We start from the raw sequence: 17,337 nt of genomic DNA on the forward strand, positions 1-17,337 counted from the left end.
TAAAACTGGATAAAGCTCAATAATCATCCTAAAAGGCTCCTCCCACAGGAGGACTTGGGACTTCATGTTATCTCTGATCGCTACATGCATCCAGTGTCTCTTGAATATTATACCACACAGAATAGTAAATTAGTCCTTAGCGAATATCAGCCAGAACAGGAGCTGAACGCAAAGTTCTTTTCATCTTAGTCTCCAAAAATGAATACTACAAGTGAGAATTCAGTAAAGTGAAATCAGACATTTCCTGTAATATAGGGCCATCGTGAATTTCTGGCCGTGACTTAAAAAGACAGTTACATGGACACAACTGTGTCCAACTGCACACTGAGTCCAATGGATGCTGGAAGGAGCTTCCTTGAAGAGCATTTTTTGTTCTCTTCTGTTCATTGCTACTGGATGAACAGAAGGAAGGATTCAAAGCCTTGCACCTTCTGCCAGCCACAAGAGCAGGGACTGACATTGGAGAAGAATCACAGAATGTGCCCAAGCTGACTGAATGGAGACAGACAGGTACATGTACTGCAGGCTATCACCTTTGGACCAAGCAGAGGGTGAAACCAATGGCACTAGGCCTGATTTGATGTTTACTTGGCATTAGTTAGACTAAGGCTGTAACCCAACACAGGCGGTGCAGACATTGGTTTGTGACGAACTCTTCTCCCCACAGATGCTGCCTGACCTGCTGAGTTCTTCCAACAGTTTGTTTTTTCACTCCAGATTCCAGCATCTGCCATCTCGGGTCTCCAGACGTTTGTTTGAGGTGGTTTCTTTGGCAAAGGAAAATCTCAACTCAAGAAGTTAAATATTTTCAAAGTTCAAAGTACATTTATTATCAAAGTGTGTAGAAATTATACAACTGTTAGATTCGTCTGCTTCCAGGCAGTCACAACACCAGAAGCCCGAAAGAACCCAATTAAAAATAAAGACCAACAGAGCGAGAGAAAAAATACACAAATCATGCAAACAGTAAAAGCAAGCAATAGCGTTCAGAATGAAAGTGAGTCCATTGCCCTGAAGCCCAGAGCAGCGGGGACAGGCCCACAGTCCCAGCCTCAGTGCCGCAGAGAGGGGCGTAAACATTGCAGTGCAGCAAGCAGAACCAGCTCGACTCTGGCTTCGGGTCCCCACACCATGCCTTTTCAGTCCTCCTGGTCCGGTGTTTAAATTGCCCAAACACCGGGTCATCCCCCGCACACAAGGACTCGGGCCCGCTGCGTCAATATGCTCTGGGGCTGGACCCCACCACTATGTTCCAGCCTGTACCCGACCTTTCTAAATCTGCCCGGCACTTAGATCGATCAAACACCGCTCTCAGTTTGGGTGGACAAGCTCCGAAACTTCACTGCTCTGCTTGCTCCAACTCCATCCCCGACTCCAACTCCATCTTGACCATGTCTCAACCTCACTCCGACCACTTCTTAAACGTGCCTCGACTTCACTCCGACCTTGTATCGCATCCACACACCTCGACCCTTGAGTCAGCCTCACCTTCGCTCACCTCATCATTGTTTGCGATAATCGTTTATCACAATTTTCCAGAGAAAATGTGTTATTAAAAATGTATATGGAGTTGTTCTTCTTGCTTTATGAACCACCAGTAAGCTGTCGCCCCTCTTCAGTAGCACCATCTTAAACAAGACCTTTTTTTTGGCACTCTCAGCATTAAAGAATTGTTAGAGCTTCGAAGGAGGTAATTCAGCCCATCAAGTTCATGCTGGCTCTGAGTGGAGTAATTCCATCAGAGACACAGTATTCATAAAATAAAAACAAATTAAACAAATATTATACAAAAAAGAATGTAAGTAGAAGGAAAAAAAGTCCATTGCAGTAGCATGGTGTTCATCGTGTTGCTAAACTGAGGCAGTGGTTAGGTTGTGCTGGATGGTTCAAGGATTGAATGGTTAAAGAGAAGTATCTGTTCTTGAACTAGGTGGTGTGGGACTTCAGGCTTCTGTACTCAGTACCTGCGAGAAGATGGCATGGCCCAGATGATGGAGATCTTCAATGATTGATGTTGTCTTCTTGAGACAGTGCATCATGCAGACATGTCCGATTGTGGGGAGGGATGTGACCATGATGGTTTAATTCTGCTGTTTGCAAACCACAGGTGTACGATGTGGCCTTCACATCAGTGGAATTGCCTTACTCTTCCACCTTTGTCTTAAGCTTGCGAAGCAAAATCATGCTGCCAATCCACTGAGCCAGATGTGGTCCTCATTGATTCTGCGCTGAATATCAAGAAGACAAAGGATACTGAGGGAAGAAACAGTGGTTTGTGCTTTCTAGCCCAATGGCAAGCATGGCGAAAACTGCACAAGTACATGGAATGATGTTCTCTCAATCCAGCTGCTGTTAGCTAGTCAAGGATATAGTGTCAGTGCCTCTGCTGATATGCTTGAGGAAGCTGGGGCTGGCGGCGCACATGTCATTGGTAACAGGTGGTTGGCAGTACAGACAAGTCTACTGCCGAGATGTGTCACTACAGCGGGCAGCGTTCAGACGCTGACAGGCTGAGACAGCTGGAGGGTTGGCAGTGCAGATGTCACCAGTGTGGAAACAGATGATGTCATTGCTGAGAGAGCTGGGGTCTGGTGGCATTGCTGTGGCCAGTGCTGAAGCAGCAGACTGCTGGCTGTGCAGATATTGCTGATTTTCCATATGTTCAAACAGACTTTATTAATAATTTTAAAAAATTACAAGAACAAACCATGCAATGTCTTTTCATTCCGACATTCACGGTCAATGTTTTAAGTCATGTTCTATTACATTCCTTGAAACCAATAGAAGGTTGCCACACTTGTGGCCCCCGGGGTGGAACACTACTATAATAATGGAGGAACTTCCTCACCCATCCTGGCCCCTCTCTGTCCAATAGTGGAGGAATCCAGTACTGCGGCCCTTCCCCACCGAATGCTTGCGGTGGACCTCCCTTCAGTGCCTCCCTCAGGAGTCCTCCTGCAGCCTGGAATGTGCCAGTCAGATGCCTTCCTCCACAAGCATCTCAATGTGCTGGCTGATCATCAAGCTTCGGACAGGTATTGCCAACGGGGAGGCAGAAAGACGTATACGAGGTTGATAATGGGGGTGGCCTCTGTTGGATTGCCTGGGTGGTGATATCCACTCTTGGATATTCCTGAGGGAACAGCACACCTTGGACTCATCCTTTGTGCCAAACATTGCCCTCTTTCAATATTCTTTTTAGACCGTAATGCTTCAGGATGGTAGGTGGAGGGGCAGAAACTCTCTTCGCCTTTTGTGTGAATCAAGATGTATATTTTGCTGTGTGTGCATCTGAAGATGGAGATCACCTGCTTTGTGCCAGTACGTGGATGTACATGTTTTGTACCCATTTTGTGCCAATACAAGCGAAGCCTGTCCCAATCACACATACCGCAACTCCTCCACCTGTAACAGTGGATGAATAGTCTGGAGCCCAACCAACAATGTTTAAAGACACACCATGCATGTGGCAAGTCAGTGTTCAGGTTTCCTACCTGTTTCTGTACTACACCTACAGCTACTGAGAAAGATCCTGGGAGAAGATACAGGAACCTGAGAGCCCAGATGATGAGACCCAAGGACAGCCTTTTCCCCACCGATATCAGATTTCTGAACCAAGTATTTCTTTCATATCTCCTTCCAATGGTGCTACCACATTTAGACGCCTAATTCTACCTCTCTGGGTTAATCCGTTATTGTACCACATTTCTTTTTGCTTTACTGCAGTTTGCACTGTTTTGCACTCATTGCTGTATTTGTTGTTGCATTTATCATTACGCGAATTATGTGAACTCTGTGTGTTTCACATGAACAAAGAATTTTATTGCACCCTATTGGATGTGACAAGGCCCCATGTCACCAGGTTCAGGAACGGTTATCACCCTATAACCATCGGGCTTCTGAAGCAACATGGATAACTTCAGTCACCGCGACCTATGGGCTCACTTTCAAGGACTCCACAACTCACGTTCTCAGTATTACTTATTTACTTTTAAAATTTATCATTGGCATAATTCATCCTCTTCTGCACAATTTTTGTCAGTCTTTGTTGTATATAGTTTTTCATAAATTTTATTGTTGTTTATTATTTTCCTGTAAACGCCTGCAAGAAAGTGACTCTCAAGGTAGTATATGGTGCCATATACAGTATGTACTTTGATCATAAACTTATTTTGATCTTTGAACTTTTGAACTAATCCGTTATAAGTCTGACCTGGATGTGAAACACCTTTCTTCATTGAACTGTTTCTTTTTGCGTGTGTCATCCCAGTCTGGACAATAATTCCAGTCCCCACAACTAAAACTGACAATGCTCACCCTATGGGCTATCACCTTTATGATTTGAGCAGTGCCTTAGCTCTGATCCCTGCAGTGATGGTGGGCTCTGTGAGGGATTTTTCCTGGGCAACTCTGGTAGGATAAGTTGTGGTTGCCAGAGTTGCCTTCATCAGGGACAGAGGGAGATGGGTGTGGTAGGTGAGATAGGTAAAGCCCATGTACAATGGGGAGTTAGCACATGGAGGATGAGTCAGTCTGAGCTGGGAGGAGTGTGTGTGGTAGGACAGGCCGATGTGAGTTGGGCATGGCCGGTGTGATGGGAGAGGCCAGTGTGAGGAGGGGGAGTGCAGTGCATTTGGAATGAGCAGCAGCTCATTGCTTGACGTTAAAGAAGAGAACAGCCTGATAGATGCCACAGACTAAAGAGGAGGTCATCAATTCTGGAATTGGGGGTAGGTGAAGAAATGGAAGTTTATAGTCTGTTTCTCGGTGGGGGGTGGTGGGAAGAGACGGAGTCCAGAATTTGTGGTGGTGGGGTTGGGGGAACAGTCAGCTCCCATTCCTTGTTGTCTGTGAGGTGAACACAAGAGATTCCGCAGATGGTGGAAATGCTGAGTAACACACACAAACTGCTGGAGGAAATCAGCAACTCAGGCAGCATCTATGGAGGGGAATAAACATCGACGTTAATGGCCAAGACCCTTCATCGGGACTGGCAGTTCCAATAGAGGGTCTTGGCCCAAAATGTTGACTATTTATTCCCCCCCATCGATGCTACCTGACTTGCAGAGTTCCTACAGCATTTTGCATGTTGCTTGTCAGGTGGGATGATTCTACATTAAGAGTATCACAGAGACATCTGCTTATCGTTTATGCTTCTTATTCTGCCTAGATTTGGGGATTATCTTTGAACAAGCAGTCCAAATAGTGACAAAATGCCATAGAAACTCAGCAGGTCAGGCTACATCTGTGGAAAGGAATGTAGAAACAATATTTCAGGCCAAGACTCTTTGCCCACCTAACCAGCTGAGTTCCATCAGCACTGTCTGCTTGGTTCTTCACATTCTTGTGTATTGGTTTCTCTGTAATGTTCACTGCTGAGGTAATGGTTTCTCTGTAGCAGTGATGTTTGGGTTATGGCTAGAGATAACAGGACTGTAGTATGCATGTTAGTCAATTGGAGATTGTTGCTTTGTCTTGTGTACCTGGAAGGATGCTTGCTCGCGGTCTTTTGTCAAGGAGAGATGAAGAGGGAAGACGCGTGTGGAGAGAGCTGGTAGACCACCGGACGAAGTGGACTGGGATCCGAAAGTCAGCGACACTCAGAGGAGATCGATGGTGGAAGAATGACGACTGGGTGCTCTCCAATGTGAACTTTTGACTTGAATTGGGCCCTTTTTTATTTTCATTACTAGCCCTATATTCAGATTAAGATTTATAAAGTTCAATCACTTAATTGCATATGGTGTACTGTCTGATATTTTGCACTGTGGGTTTGTAACTGGGGGTACATTACACAGCATCCACACAAACATGATTACCTAATTTGGTGGGGCCAAAGGTTGTTTCCCCTAGACGAACACGAGCTGGGCGAGCTCAAGGGTTACACTTGTGTTTATCCAAATAGTCACATTCACTCCTTACTAATGTGTACAATTGTCTTTTGAAAGCTATAACTGAACTGCTTCCAGAAGTATCCTGGGAGTACATTTTGAATCACAGCAATCCACGTGCAGAGAAATCTCCCCCTTTCCCACTGATAATCACCCTATTTTGTGTCCTTTCTTGTTGAACTGTAAGAGGCTAGCACAAATATCACAGAATCCTTCACCTGCAACCACTTCAGTTAAATTGTAATCACAACCCAAGTTGGTATTTCACTTCAATCATCACTTAATAAAATAAAAATAGTTTTCTGGTGTATTCCAGGTTATGAAACAAGGTAGAACATAAATCTGCTTTGATCCCACTGGTACAATGACATTCAATATCATTTCCCAAGCGACTCATTTGTAATTAGAATCAGTGGGACAATGGACTATTTCTTGATGCTTGACATTAACGCTTAAGATTAGAAACATGTTTAATTATTTATTGATTTAATTTTACAAATGCAAGATGAGAAGCTGCTCTGGCAATCCTGCCTGCTGCCCAGCTTTTTGCAGTTTATTCTCGATTTGAAAGCGCAAATGTGCACTTTCTGATATCGCAAAGGTCACTTCCAACTTACTAGAATTGCTTGACTAATTGGGAGTGTTGAAAGGGAGGAAAGGTAACAGTCTTTTAGAGTGGATCAAACATAGAATTATAACCAATTTACAATGCAGAGATTTGGTCCAACAGGTCAGTGTGGGTGTTAAACATTTTCCTCTTTATTGTTAATCCTGTCCAATACTTCCTTCCTCATTTCAGTTCTGAAATGAACTGAACAAACCCATGGAGCTCATTGGCTCTTTTCTGGGACATTGCTCAAGACAGGGTCAAGGGGCACCATGACCGCGACTACTCAATGCCCTGTCGGACATACCCCTGGGTGCAGTTGGCATGGCATGGATGGCATTCTCGGTTGGAGTCGGCATACTTGAAGATGAATCCACTGGCACCATGAAGACCATCAGGACACTTCTCCACACAGTTGGGACCGTCCTTGTAGTGCAAGCACTTGGTACAGTGGTCGGGGCCCTGGCGTACAAACAAACATTGATTAATTCGTAAAATGTACTACTACTCTGAGAGAATTCAAATGTGACGAAACATCAAATCATTCAGTTCAAGAGTTCAGTCCAAAGAAGGAGTGACAACCAACAATGAAAAAAAGGGTTGAGTCTCAGCAATTCCTAATCCATGCAGAAAGAGCGAGCTAATGTTTCAGTTATAAGACTCTTCGTCAGAGATGTACTTGATTTGGAATATTAAACCCTGTTTCTTTTCTCATTGATGCTGCCTGACGTACTGAGTACTTACACTATTTTCTCTTATTTCAAACCAAGCAACTGCATTCTTTTTTCACATTCATTGACAACCTGTTTTGACAATTTGGCTGAGGGGACCAAAGGTAACATTGCCAAGATGGCTGATGAGACAGAACTGAATAGGAGTATGTATCAGGGTCAAGGACAGCAATGTTAGATCTGGTGTAATGTAAGGTTATTTGTTCAGTATAGAGAACAGAAATGCTGGGTATTGATCATGAGATATAGGAGCAGAATCAGGCCATTTGGCCCATCTAGCCTTTTCAGCCATTCAATTATGGCTGATCTTTTTTCTTGACACTGTTCTCCATAACCATTAACCCATTTTACAAGTCAAAATCCAATTAATCTGTGCATTAAGTACATCCAATGACTTGGCTTTCACAGCCCTTTGTGGCGACGAATGCCACAGGTTTGTCACCCTCTGATTGAAGAAATTCCTCCCCAGGTCAATGTTAAACCTCCAAGAGGACCACTTGTCATGGATTGGAGGCTTGCGTGCCTCAATGACCTGGAGAGCTATGTTGGCTGGAGTCAGGGCTTTATGTTTTGGCTCCTGGTAGGGTCACCCACGCCAAACAGGTCAAAGGGTAGAGGACTAAGAGTGGTCCACCAGTCCTCCAGGTTCGGGGGTTCAGCTCAGAGCTTATAATCCTGACTGGTAAAATAAAATTGTTACCAAAGCGGCAACAAAGAATCCTTCTACATCTGATTGTGAAGGTGGTCCTGAGTCGGCACTTGGGACTTGCATGACTGACAGTAATGAAATCTGAGAGGAAGCTACTGGCACGATGAAGGAAGCCGTGAACACTGCCAGAGCTAGAGGACCTTCATTGTTGCCCCAAATGCCAGTGGTATAGCAGGGAGTAAGTATGTCACTGTTAAAGGGACATCCTTTTATTCTGAGGCTGTGCCCTTGGATCCTGGAATTTCCTATAAATGGAAATATCTGCATCTGGTAGGTTTCAGTGAGATCCTCCCCATCCTTCTGAACTGCACTGAGGACCGGCCCAGAAATATCGAACACTCCTCTTAGGTTGAGCCTCTCATGCCTGGGATCATTCTTGTGAATGTCCTCTGGACTCTCTCCAGGATCAGTGCACCCCTTCCTTAGATACGGGGCCCAAACAGCGAGAGACTGGGACATGCTGATGTTCAAAGGGAACTAGATTCCTTGGTACACAAATCACAGACAACCAACACAAGGCATGCGGCCATAAAGCATAGGTGAAGAGTCAGGCCACTTGGCCCATCAAGTTTGCTCCTCCATTCAATGGTGGCTGATTTATTATCCCTCAACCCTAATCTCCTGCCTTCTCCCTGTCATTGTTAAGGCCCTTACTAATCAAGAACCTACCAACTTTCATCTCAACTCTACTGAATGACTGTATGTATAGCAGGCAATTAGGAAGATAAACAGTATACTGGCCTTGATTGCATGACAATTTGAATACAGAGTAAAGATACCTTCCTGCAATTATCTAGGGCCTTGGTGTGACTGCATATGGAAGACTGTGTGTAGATCTGACCTCTGTACCTACTTATTATTAGAAAAGTGCAACAGATTTACCACAGGGGTTCCTGGAATGGTGGGTCTATCATATAAGGACAAACTGGCAAAACAAATCTTCTGGTACTGTTGGAAAGCAGTGGCACCATAGCACAGGCAGTAGAGCTGCTGCCTCAGAGCTCCAGTGGTTCAGATTCTATCCTGACCTCCTGAATGACTGCTCTAGTTTCTTCCCACATTTCAAAAGACGTGCATATGGGTTAAACTGATTCCTAGGAATTGCACCATATGTAGGTGGGTGTTAGAATCATGGGGGACTGAAGGGACTTGGGGGAGAATACAACTGGATTAGCTTAGCCCTTGTAAATGGGTTCTCAATAGTTTGCACAAACAGAATGGGCCAATGTGCCTGTTTCAGTGTGGCATAAATCTAAGACTCTAAGAGTTGGGAAGTTCTCCTGAAATGCTTTTCCATATTAATGCCTCAGTGATTGCAACAGAAAGAGAGCACCTGGGATTTAGCCTCTATCCCATCTACATTTTCGCTATGCTTGTATCTATCTGAATGCTTTATAAATGTTGCTAGTGTACCTACCACTACCATTCCTCCATTAACTCATTCAGTGTAATTACCACCCGCTATGTGGAATACATGCCCCTCTGGTCCCTTTTAAAATCTATCCCCCTCACTTTAAATCTGTGTCCTGTTAGAAAATGACTGTGACCGTACACCCCATCTTTGCTCCTCATGATTTTATAAACCTTGATGAATTCATCCCTCAGCCTCCTATGTGCCAAGGAAAGCAGTACCAGCCCATCCAGATTCTCCATACGATTCAAACCTTCCGGTCTTGGAAACATATCCGTGAATCTTTTCTATATCCTCTCCGGCTTCCAGAATTGTGGCATCCTCCTGTGCAAAAAAACTGTCTACCGTGAGAAAAATACTTCCAATGATCTCTAATCGGGGATCTCATTGAAACCTACCGAATGCTAAAAGGACCAGATAGGATGGATGTGGAGAGGATGTTTCCAATGGATATCCAGAATTAGAAGGTACAGTCTCAACATTGAGGGACGATCCTTTAGAACAGAGGTAAGGAGGAATTTTTTTTAGACAGAGAGTAGTAGATCTGTAGAATGCTCTGCCACAGACTGCGGTGGAGGCCAAATTTGTGTGTATATTTGAGGCGGAAGTAGATTGCTTCCTGATTGATCAGGGCATCAAAGGATATGGCGAAAAGGCAGATGTATAGGGAGAAATGGGATCCGGGATCAGCTATATGGAATGGCAGAACCGACTCGATGGGCTGAATGGCCTAATTCTGCTCCTATGTCTTATGGTCTAACCAAGCAGGATGTAGGAATCCATAATTAACAACTCAATCCAAATTTTGTTGACAAATCTTACTCCAATTTACAGAATGTAATATATTTTAAATGGGGCCATACTCCACTCTCCTTTTTGGCAGCCTATGGAATTCTCCTTCTCAATTAATGGTTTAAAGAGTTCACAGTCACATGATCATCAACTCCTGCTCTGAGCAACCACCAGCAGGTACGAACTCTTTCCTTAACTTGTGGGCTTCATCTCAATTAAGTGGGGAGCTGCCCTTATGTTTCTTGAAGGCAGCCTGCAGGTTTGCAGCAGCCGAGATGGTGGCACCCTCTCCTAAGTCTGATGGTGTTGGTGGCTGATGTCACACAGCAATGCAACTTGCACGAATTACGATGGGCTCTCAGAAAGGTTAAACATCAGGCAGAAGGTGTAGAAGCTTAAAGTCCCACACCACCAGGTTCAAGAACAGCTACTTCCCTTCAACCATTCAGTTTGTGAACCAACCTGATCACTAAGTTTGACACAACTATGACCACTTTGATCACATTGCAGTAAAATGGGTATTTTTTGTTCTAATTATGTTCTTCCTTGTAAAAAATATGTATAATGCATGTTTACTTCTGAATGAAGAGACGTGCCTGTGACACTGCTGCATTTTTCATTTCACCTGCGCATAAATATACAGTACTTGTGCATATGACAATGAATTCGTCTCTGACTTTTGACTTTGAACTTGAGCCTCTCACAAGAGGCTGATCAGACTTTGCGCTTAATGACTTTGTTTTCAAAAAGTGCCTCAGTTTAGAAACACAAATAATTATTATAGCAGTTCTGGAGTCTGTGAGGCACTGTAATTTCCACATTGCTTTAATCAATTTATATGCCCCCCTGACCCCTCCTGTCTTGAATTGCTAACAAAATTAATGTCTTCTCCACTTAAAATTTTAATGCATATGATGTCCATTTCCATCCCCCGAACCCAAAGTATATAATGAAACATCATTTACCCCATCAAAATGTTATGTTGAAAATGAGTTTGCTATATCAGAAACCATCTTTAATGACAATAATTGGATTTCAATGTCAAACATTTCATTATGAATGCAATTGCATTATAACAATACTGGCTGCACTGCAAAAAATCATGGCATTTGGCCTGGGGAGCTGCTATTTTGAGTTGGTTGTGTGGAAAATAAAGGCCATCAAATCGCAAGGGGATGTTGGAGGCCCAATGACATTGTCCTGAACTGGTAAAACCTCAGGGTAAACAAATGGTCCTATTGCACACTAAACAAATGGCTCTGCTGTAAACTGGGTAATTGTCTGCAGTGATGTTTCTCCCAAGCATTGCTAATCTCTCACTGCTCTCCTATGGTCCCAATAGTAACCTCATCGTTGTTCCAGGGCCTGCGACAGCAAGAACAAGCTTAGAAGCAGCAAGGATGCAGACCTTGCAAATGTTACTGCAGCTGTTGGGGACAGGAGGCAGGGTGGGGTTCTCCCAATGTTCGTTCAGCATGTAAAGGATGATCATGTCCCTGAATTTGTAGGTTAGTGTTCAATGTGCTCTTCCAAACTGCAGTGGCAGCTAAATTTGTGCACACACCCCTCCCTCTCTGTTGACAAACTCCAACAGTAACAGATCAGAGTTAACTGTTCCCTTTGCCTTATGAAAATAATCACAAACATCACCTTTCATAACTATTCCAAAGAAACATACAACTTTTGAAAATAAGTCCTTAATATTTTGTGAACTTAAATACTTAACTACATAAGAAACAGTAGGTCTCAGACATTCAACCCTTAGAGCCTGTACTTGTACTTTGAATCAATGGATTTATAAAATAGAAATTATTTTGGAAAAAAAAATTGTTGAAGTGGGGAAATAGATAAGGGCAAACTAGTTGACGTGATGTACTTTGCACATTCAGTCAGCCTTTGATTAGGTATTACACATAAGACTATTAATCAAAGTTTCTGCAGAACGTACTGGCAAGGATTGAGGATATCAAGGATCGCTGAAATAAGCTGGTGTGAGTTCTGACTAAGATGCAGAGAGACTTCATTTGGCACAGAGAGTTTAACTAAGCATGGAATGCACTGTCAGCTCATCCACCTTGGCAGAAAAAATATAGAAAGGGAAGATATTTTTAACTACTGGATCCATGACTTGGTGACCAATAGACTGTAATCACTAAGGATGGACAGCCACGCCTCAGCCACGATTATGCTAAACACCGGTGCCCCACAAGATAGTGTCCTTAGCCCTGTATGTTCGAGACTGCACGGCCAGATTCTGCTCTAACTCTGATTATAAGTTTGCAGATGATACCACCGGTGTGGGCCATATCTCAAATAATGATGAATTGGAATATCGGAAGGAGATAGAGACCCTAGCGACATGGTGTCATGACAAAATGCCTGGCCACTGACTCGGGGGAGTGGGGGGGATGCGCGGAGTGGTACACATGCTTCTGTTTACGAAAATGGTGCTGAGGTTCAAAGGGTTAAGAGCTTCGAATTCCTTTGAGAGAAATTCACCGATACCCAACAACATACTGTAGATGCCGTGGCCAAGAAAGCTTACCAATGCCTCTACTGCTTCAGGGGATAAAGAAATTTAGTATATTTCCTTTCACTGTACTAATTTTTACCAATGTGTTGTATAAGGCATACCATCCTATCTGGAAGTATCATGGTTTGGTGTGGCAATTATTCTGCATGTGACCACAAAAAAACTGCACAGCATTGTGGCACGGTTCAGCACATCATGGAAACCAGCCTCTCCTCCATGGACTCAACCTTTGTCTTTTACTGCTGTACCATTGAGAGCATACTCAATGGTCCCGTATCAGACCGCAAAGCACTCCAGCGTATGGTGAAAACTGCCCAGCGGATAATCGGCACCCAATTGCCCACCATTGAGAACATCTACCATAAACGCTGCCTGGGCAGGGCGAAAAGCATTATCAAGGATGCATCTCACCCTAACCATGGACTTTTTACTCTCCTCCCATCCGGTAGGCGCTACAGGAGCCTCCACTCCCACACCGGCAGGCACAGGAAGAGCTTCTTCCCTGAGGCTGTGACCTTGCTGAACCTCACATCACAGCATTAAGCAGTATTGCACCCATATTTTACTTTTTATTCGCAGTTATTTTGTAAATAACACTATTCTTTGCATTTCTGGTTAGATGCTAACTGCATTTCATTGGCTTTGTATCTGTACTCAGCACAATGACAAGAAAGTTGAATCTAATCTAATTTAATCTATACTTCTAGCTGCCTCAGTAAAGCAATCAGCATAATCAAAGACCCCACCCACCCTGGACATCCCTCTTCTCCCCTCTCCAACTGGGCCAAAGATACAAAAGCTTGAAAGCTACCACCAGGCTTGAGGATAGCTTTTATCCTGCTGTTATAAGACTATTGAATGGTTCCCTAGAATGATAAGATGGACTATTGACCTCACAATCTACGTTGTTGTGACATTACATTTTACTGTCTACCCGCAGTGCACTTTCTCTGGACTGTAACACTTTATTCTGCGCTCTGATATCATTTGTACTACGTCGTAATGAACTGATCTGCATGGATGTACACAAGTTTCAAGCTGCACCTTGGTACATGTAACAATAATTTACCAGTTTAAATGGTGAGAGGTTGAAGGGGGTTGATGTTCACAGGGACTACTATGCCAGTGAACACGTTGCTGAGATGTAGCATCAGTTACAGCCACCAATTAATGGCTGTATGCAGGTCTGCTCTGCAAGGGGTTTTGAGCAGAAGACTAGAAATATCTTGCTCCAAGTGTGTTGGCATGGGTGCAACCACACTTGGAAAATTATGCACAGGTCTGGTCCATCTGGCCAAAAAAGGGGTTATTTTGTATTAAAAGAATGCAGTGTAGTTCAGCACATTGATTTTGATGGTGGTCTGGATGTAGGAGGAGAAAATAGGCAGACCGGGCCTATACTCGCTGGAGTTTGGAAGAAGAAAGTGTGACTCCATGCAGCAAGAAGCGTTCTTTCTAGGCTCACCAATGTGGACATGAGGAAGGTACAAGATGTCCCAGTCTCAAAACAGGCCCACTAGACGTCCAAAAAAGTAACGAGAAATAAGTCCCTATTTGAAATGGTGGTGAAATTCTCCACCCAGGAGAGCTCTGGGTGCACTTTTGCTGAGTACATTCATGCTAGAGCTCAATAGATGTTTGGGTTGAGGTGAACAGAGGAGGTGTGGGGTTAGTGCAGGATGGTGGTCTCAAGGCAAAAGATTTGCCATGAACACATTGACAGGGAGGAGCAGGCAAGGGAGCTGCTGGTCCCTTTCTGCCCCTATTTCTTATATGTTTTGGTATCAAACCCTCTCATCAAACCACCACCCCACCCCGCCCCCGCCACTCATCTCAAACCATGAATTGTTTTCTGGAAAATTCCACCGGCCATTCAGACTGTGTGCCCACAAGATTTGCAGCCTTGCCATTCTGGTCCTCTGGGGTGGGACACCTCAACTCTGATCAAAACCTTTCTTACAACCACAGTGTCACTGCCTGAAAATACACCACCCCACACCCCCACCACCCCCCACCATCCATCCAGAGCTACAGCTGTACTATCCAGGAACCTGACTCCTCACAATCCGAATTCACTTCTCCCACCCAGAGTAATCCAGCCAGATCCTAATTTAGCACCAGCCCAGTGCACCCATAGCCTATCCAACTCGCATACAGAACCGTAGCCCTTTCCTCCCCGCCCCCACTCACCCAGAGACCAGTCTCCCCACTATACCCAGACCTCTGACTCCCCTCCACATCCACAGCCCTGAGATCTGGGGGAGGCATAATAGTGTAGTGGTTACCATAACGCTAGTACAGTGCAGGCGATCTGCTTTCAATTCCCACTGCTGTCTGTAAGGAGTTTGAACGTTCCCCTCATGACTGCATGGGTTGCCGCATGTGAATGTCCTTGGACCATTCTGCAAGGATCCCAACTAGCCCTCTCTGTGAACTTTGACCTCCCCTCCCCCTTGCATCCCTCTCCTTCGGACGCCACCTTGGTATTTCCTTCTCGTAATGTTAGTGGAATAATTACTTCTCACTGAACGGAAACCTGCACATCCACCCGTAATTAATCAGGAAAAATTATACACCATCATCACCTTTTTCCCCCACTGTTTTCATTCCGTAAATTAACAGCCCAAGCATATTAAAGGAAAGAATCAAAGGGAAATACACCAATGTATATGCAGATATAGTTAATGAAATGTATAATATGCCCACATATCTGTGGGAGAGATCTGATCACTTATTAACTAGAAATGGGTTTAGTCTGCATCCAATTAAATCAAGGCCACTGGGTTCTGAAGCATAAATTTGCTTCTACTTTTTCAGTGGTGTCTATGCCTCATTAACTCTTTAGACCCTATCAGTGGGATCAGCAGCTTTGCTGATGTCGAATATCTGCAGAAGAGACCAGCGCATCACAATAGGTAATATTCTAAAAGCAGTGAAGCCTTCAGCACAAAGCATTGTTATTGCTCTTCATCGTTTAAAGGAGACTGTTATAGCAGCATTGCTATCAGACTTAAAGTATTTCCTTCTTTACAAAAAGTCGAACGTCATAGATTAAGATGATAATTGCCATGTAATTTCTATTTGATGCCAACTTGCTTGGCTTGCCAGTGATGGAATCTCTTCCACTAATTCATATGGGTTGTATTTAATTCTGTGACACATCTTGCTGATTTATTTACTCAACCATTTCCCTTATCTGACCTACTATGATATGTCAGAGAATGTGTTTTATTAACCTCAACCAGAGTATACACAGCAGTTAATGAGAAATTATTTATGTGTGAATCAGGAACTTTGTTAGTGGCCTAGCCACTGTTCCCAGGCTCATAACATATTGTTTCCAAATGCCTTCAGGTCCATTGGCCACATATATCCACCACAGGTTTTTATTTTAAACATCTGAAAGTGGACAATGCAGACACATTGGCTGCATAACAGATTACAGGTGAATAAATATAACCACAAGAAATCCTGCAGGTGCTGGAAATCCAGAGTAACACACACAAAATGCTGGAGCAACTCAGCAGGTCAGGCAGCATCAATGGAAATGAATAGAGCCGATGTTTTGTGCCGAGACCCTTCATCAGGAATAAGTCTGAGTCCTCTGGATGGTCTACATGAAGATCACGCAGAATGGAAACAAATGTCATGATGCTCATCAATGTGAACTTTTGGAAACTTCGGACTTTCAATGAAGTAAAGAACTTACATCTTCAGTACTCGGTGTTTGTGATACGAACATTGGAATGTAATCTGCTTACTATTGTCACGTGTACAGAAATACAGTGGGATGCTTTGTTTTGTGTGCCAAAGCCTCCTCATACGTTAACCTCTTCGTTCCTTGAATCATCCTTGTAAACCTCCTCTGGACTCTTTCCAATGATAACACATCCTTTCTGAGATACGGGGCCCAAAACTGTTGACAATACTCCAAATGCGGCCTGACTAGTGTTTTGTAAAGATATAGCATTACTTCCTTGCTTTTATATTCTATTCCCCTTGAAATAAATGCCAACATTGCATTTGCCTTCTTTACCACAGACTCAACCTGTAAATTAACCTTCTGGGGGTATTGCACAAGGACTCCTAAGTCCATTTGCACCTTTGATGTTTGAACCTATAATCCGCACTATTGTTGCTTTTACCAAAATGCATTATCACACATTTCCCAACACTGTATTTCATCTGCCACTTTTTTGCCCATTCTTCCAATTTGTCTAAGTCCTGCTGCAATTGCTTTGCTTCCTCAGCACTACCTCCCCCTCCACCTATCTTCATATTATCCGCAAGCATTGCCACAAAACCATCAATTCCATTATCTAAATCATTGACAAACAATGTGAAAAGTCACGGTCCCAATACTGACCCCTGAGGAACACCACTGGTCACTGGCAGCCAATCAGAAAAAGCCCCCTTTATTTCCACTCGCTGCCTCCTGCCTGTCAGCTATTCCTCTATACATGCCAATATCTTTCCTGTAACGCCATAGGATTTTATCTTGTTGAGCAGATTCATGTGTACACCTTATCAAGTGCCTTCCAAAAATTCCTCAAGCACAAGCCGCTCTAAAAAGAGTCGATATTTTGTGCCAAGATCCTTCATCCTTCATATAGTATTATGTTTGAAGAGAGTGAACACTATAGGTAGACAACCTAAATATTAA

The 17,337-nt window shown here is 43.7% G+C and overlaps 1 protein-coding gene across 3 annotated transcripts in view; it reads right to left on the reverse strand.

Moving 5' to 3' along the window:
* Positions 1-17,337, reverse strand: part of LOC140199341 (receptor tyrosine-protein kinase erbB-4-like) — a 986,886-nt gene that overhangs the window by 281,309 nt on the left and 688,240 nt on the right. For all 3 annotated transcript variants that reach the window (XM_072261212.1, XM_072261213.1, XM_072261211.1), the window contains exon 15: positions 6,806-6,960. In XM_072261212.1, the coding sequence (XP_072117313.1) occupies positions 6,806-6,960 (155 nt within the window). The remainder of the gene's footprint in view (positions 1-6,805; positions 6,961-17,337) is intronic.

Source organism: Mobula birostris, chromosome 6 (genome assembly GCF_030028105.1).
Source record: "Mobula birostris isolate sMobBir1 chromosome 6, sMobBir1.hap1, whole genome shotgun sequence".
Taxonomy (NCBI): domain Eukaryota; kingdom Metazoa; phylum Chordata; class Chondrichthyes; order Myliobatiformes; family Myliobatidae; genus Mobula; species Mobula birostris.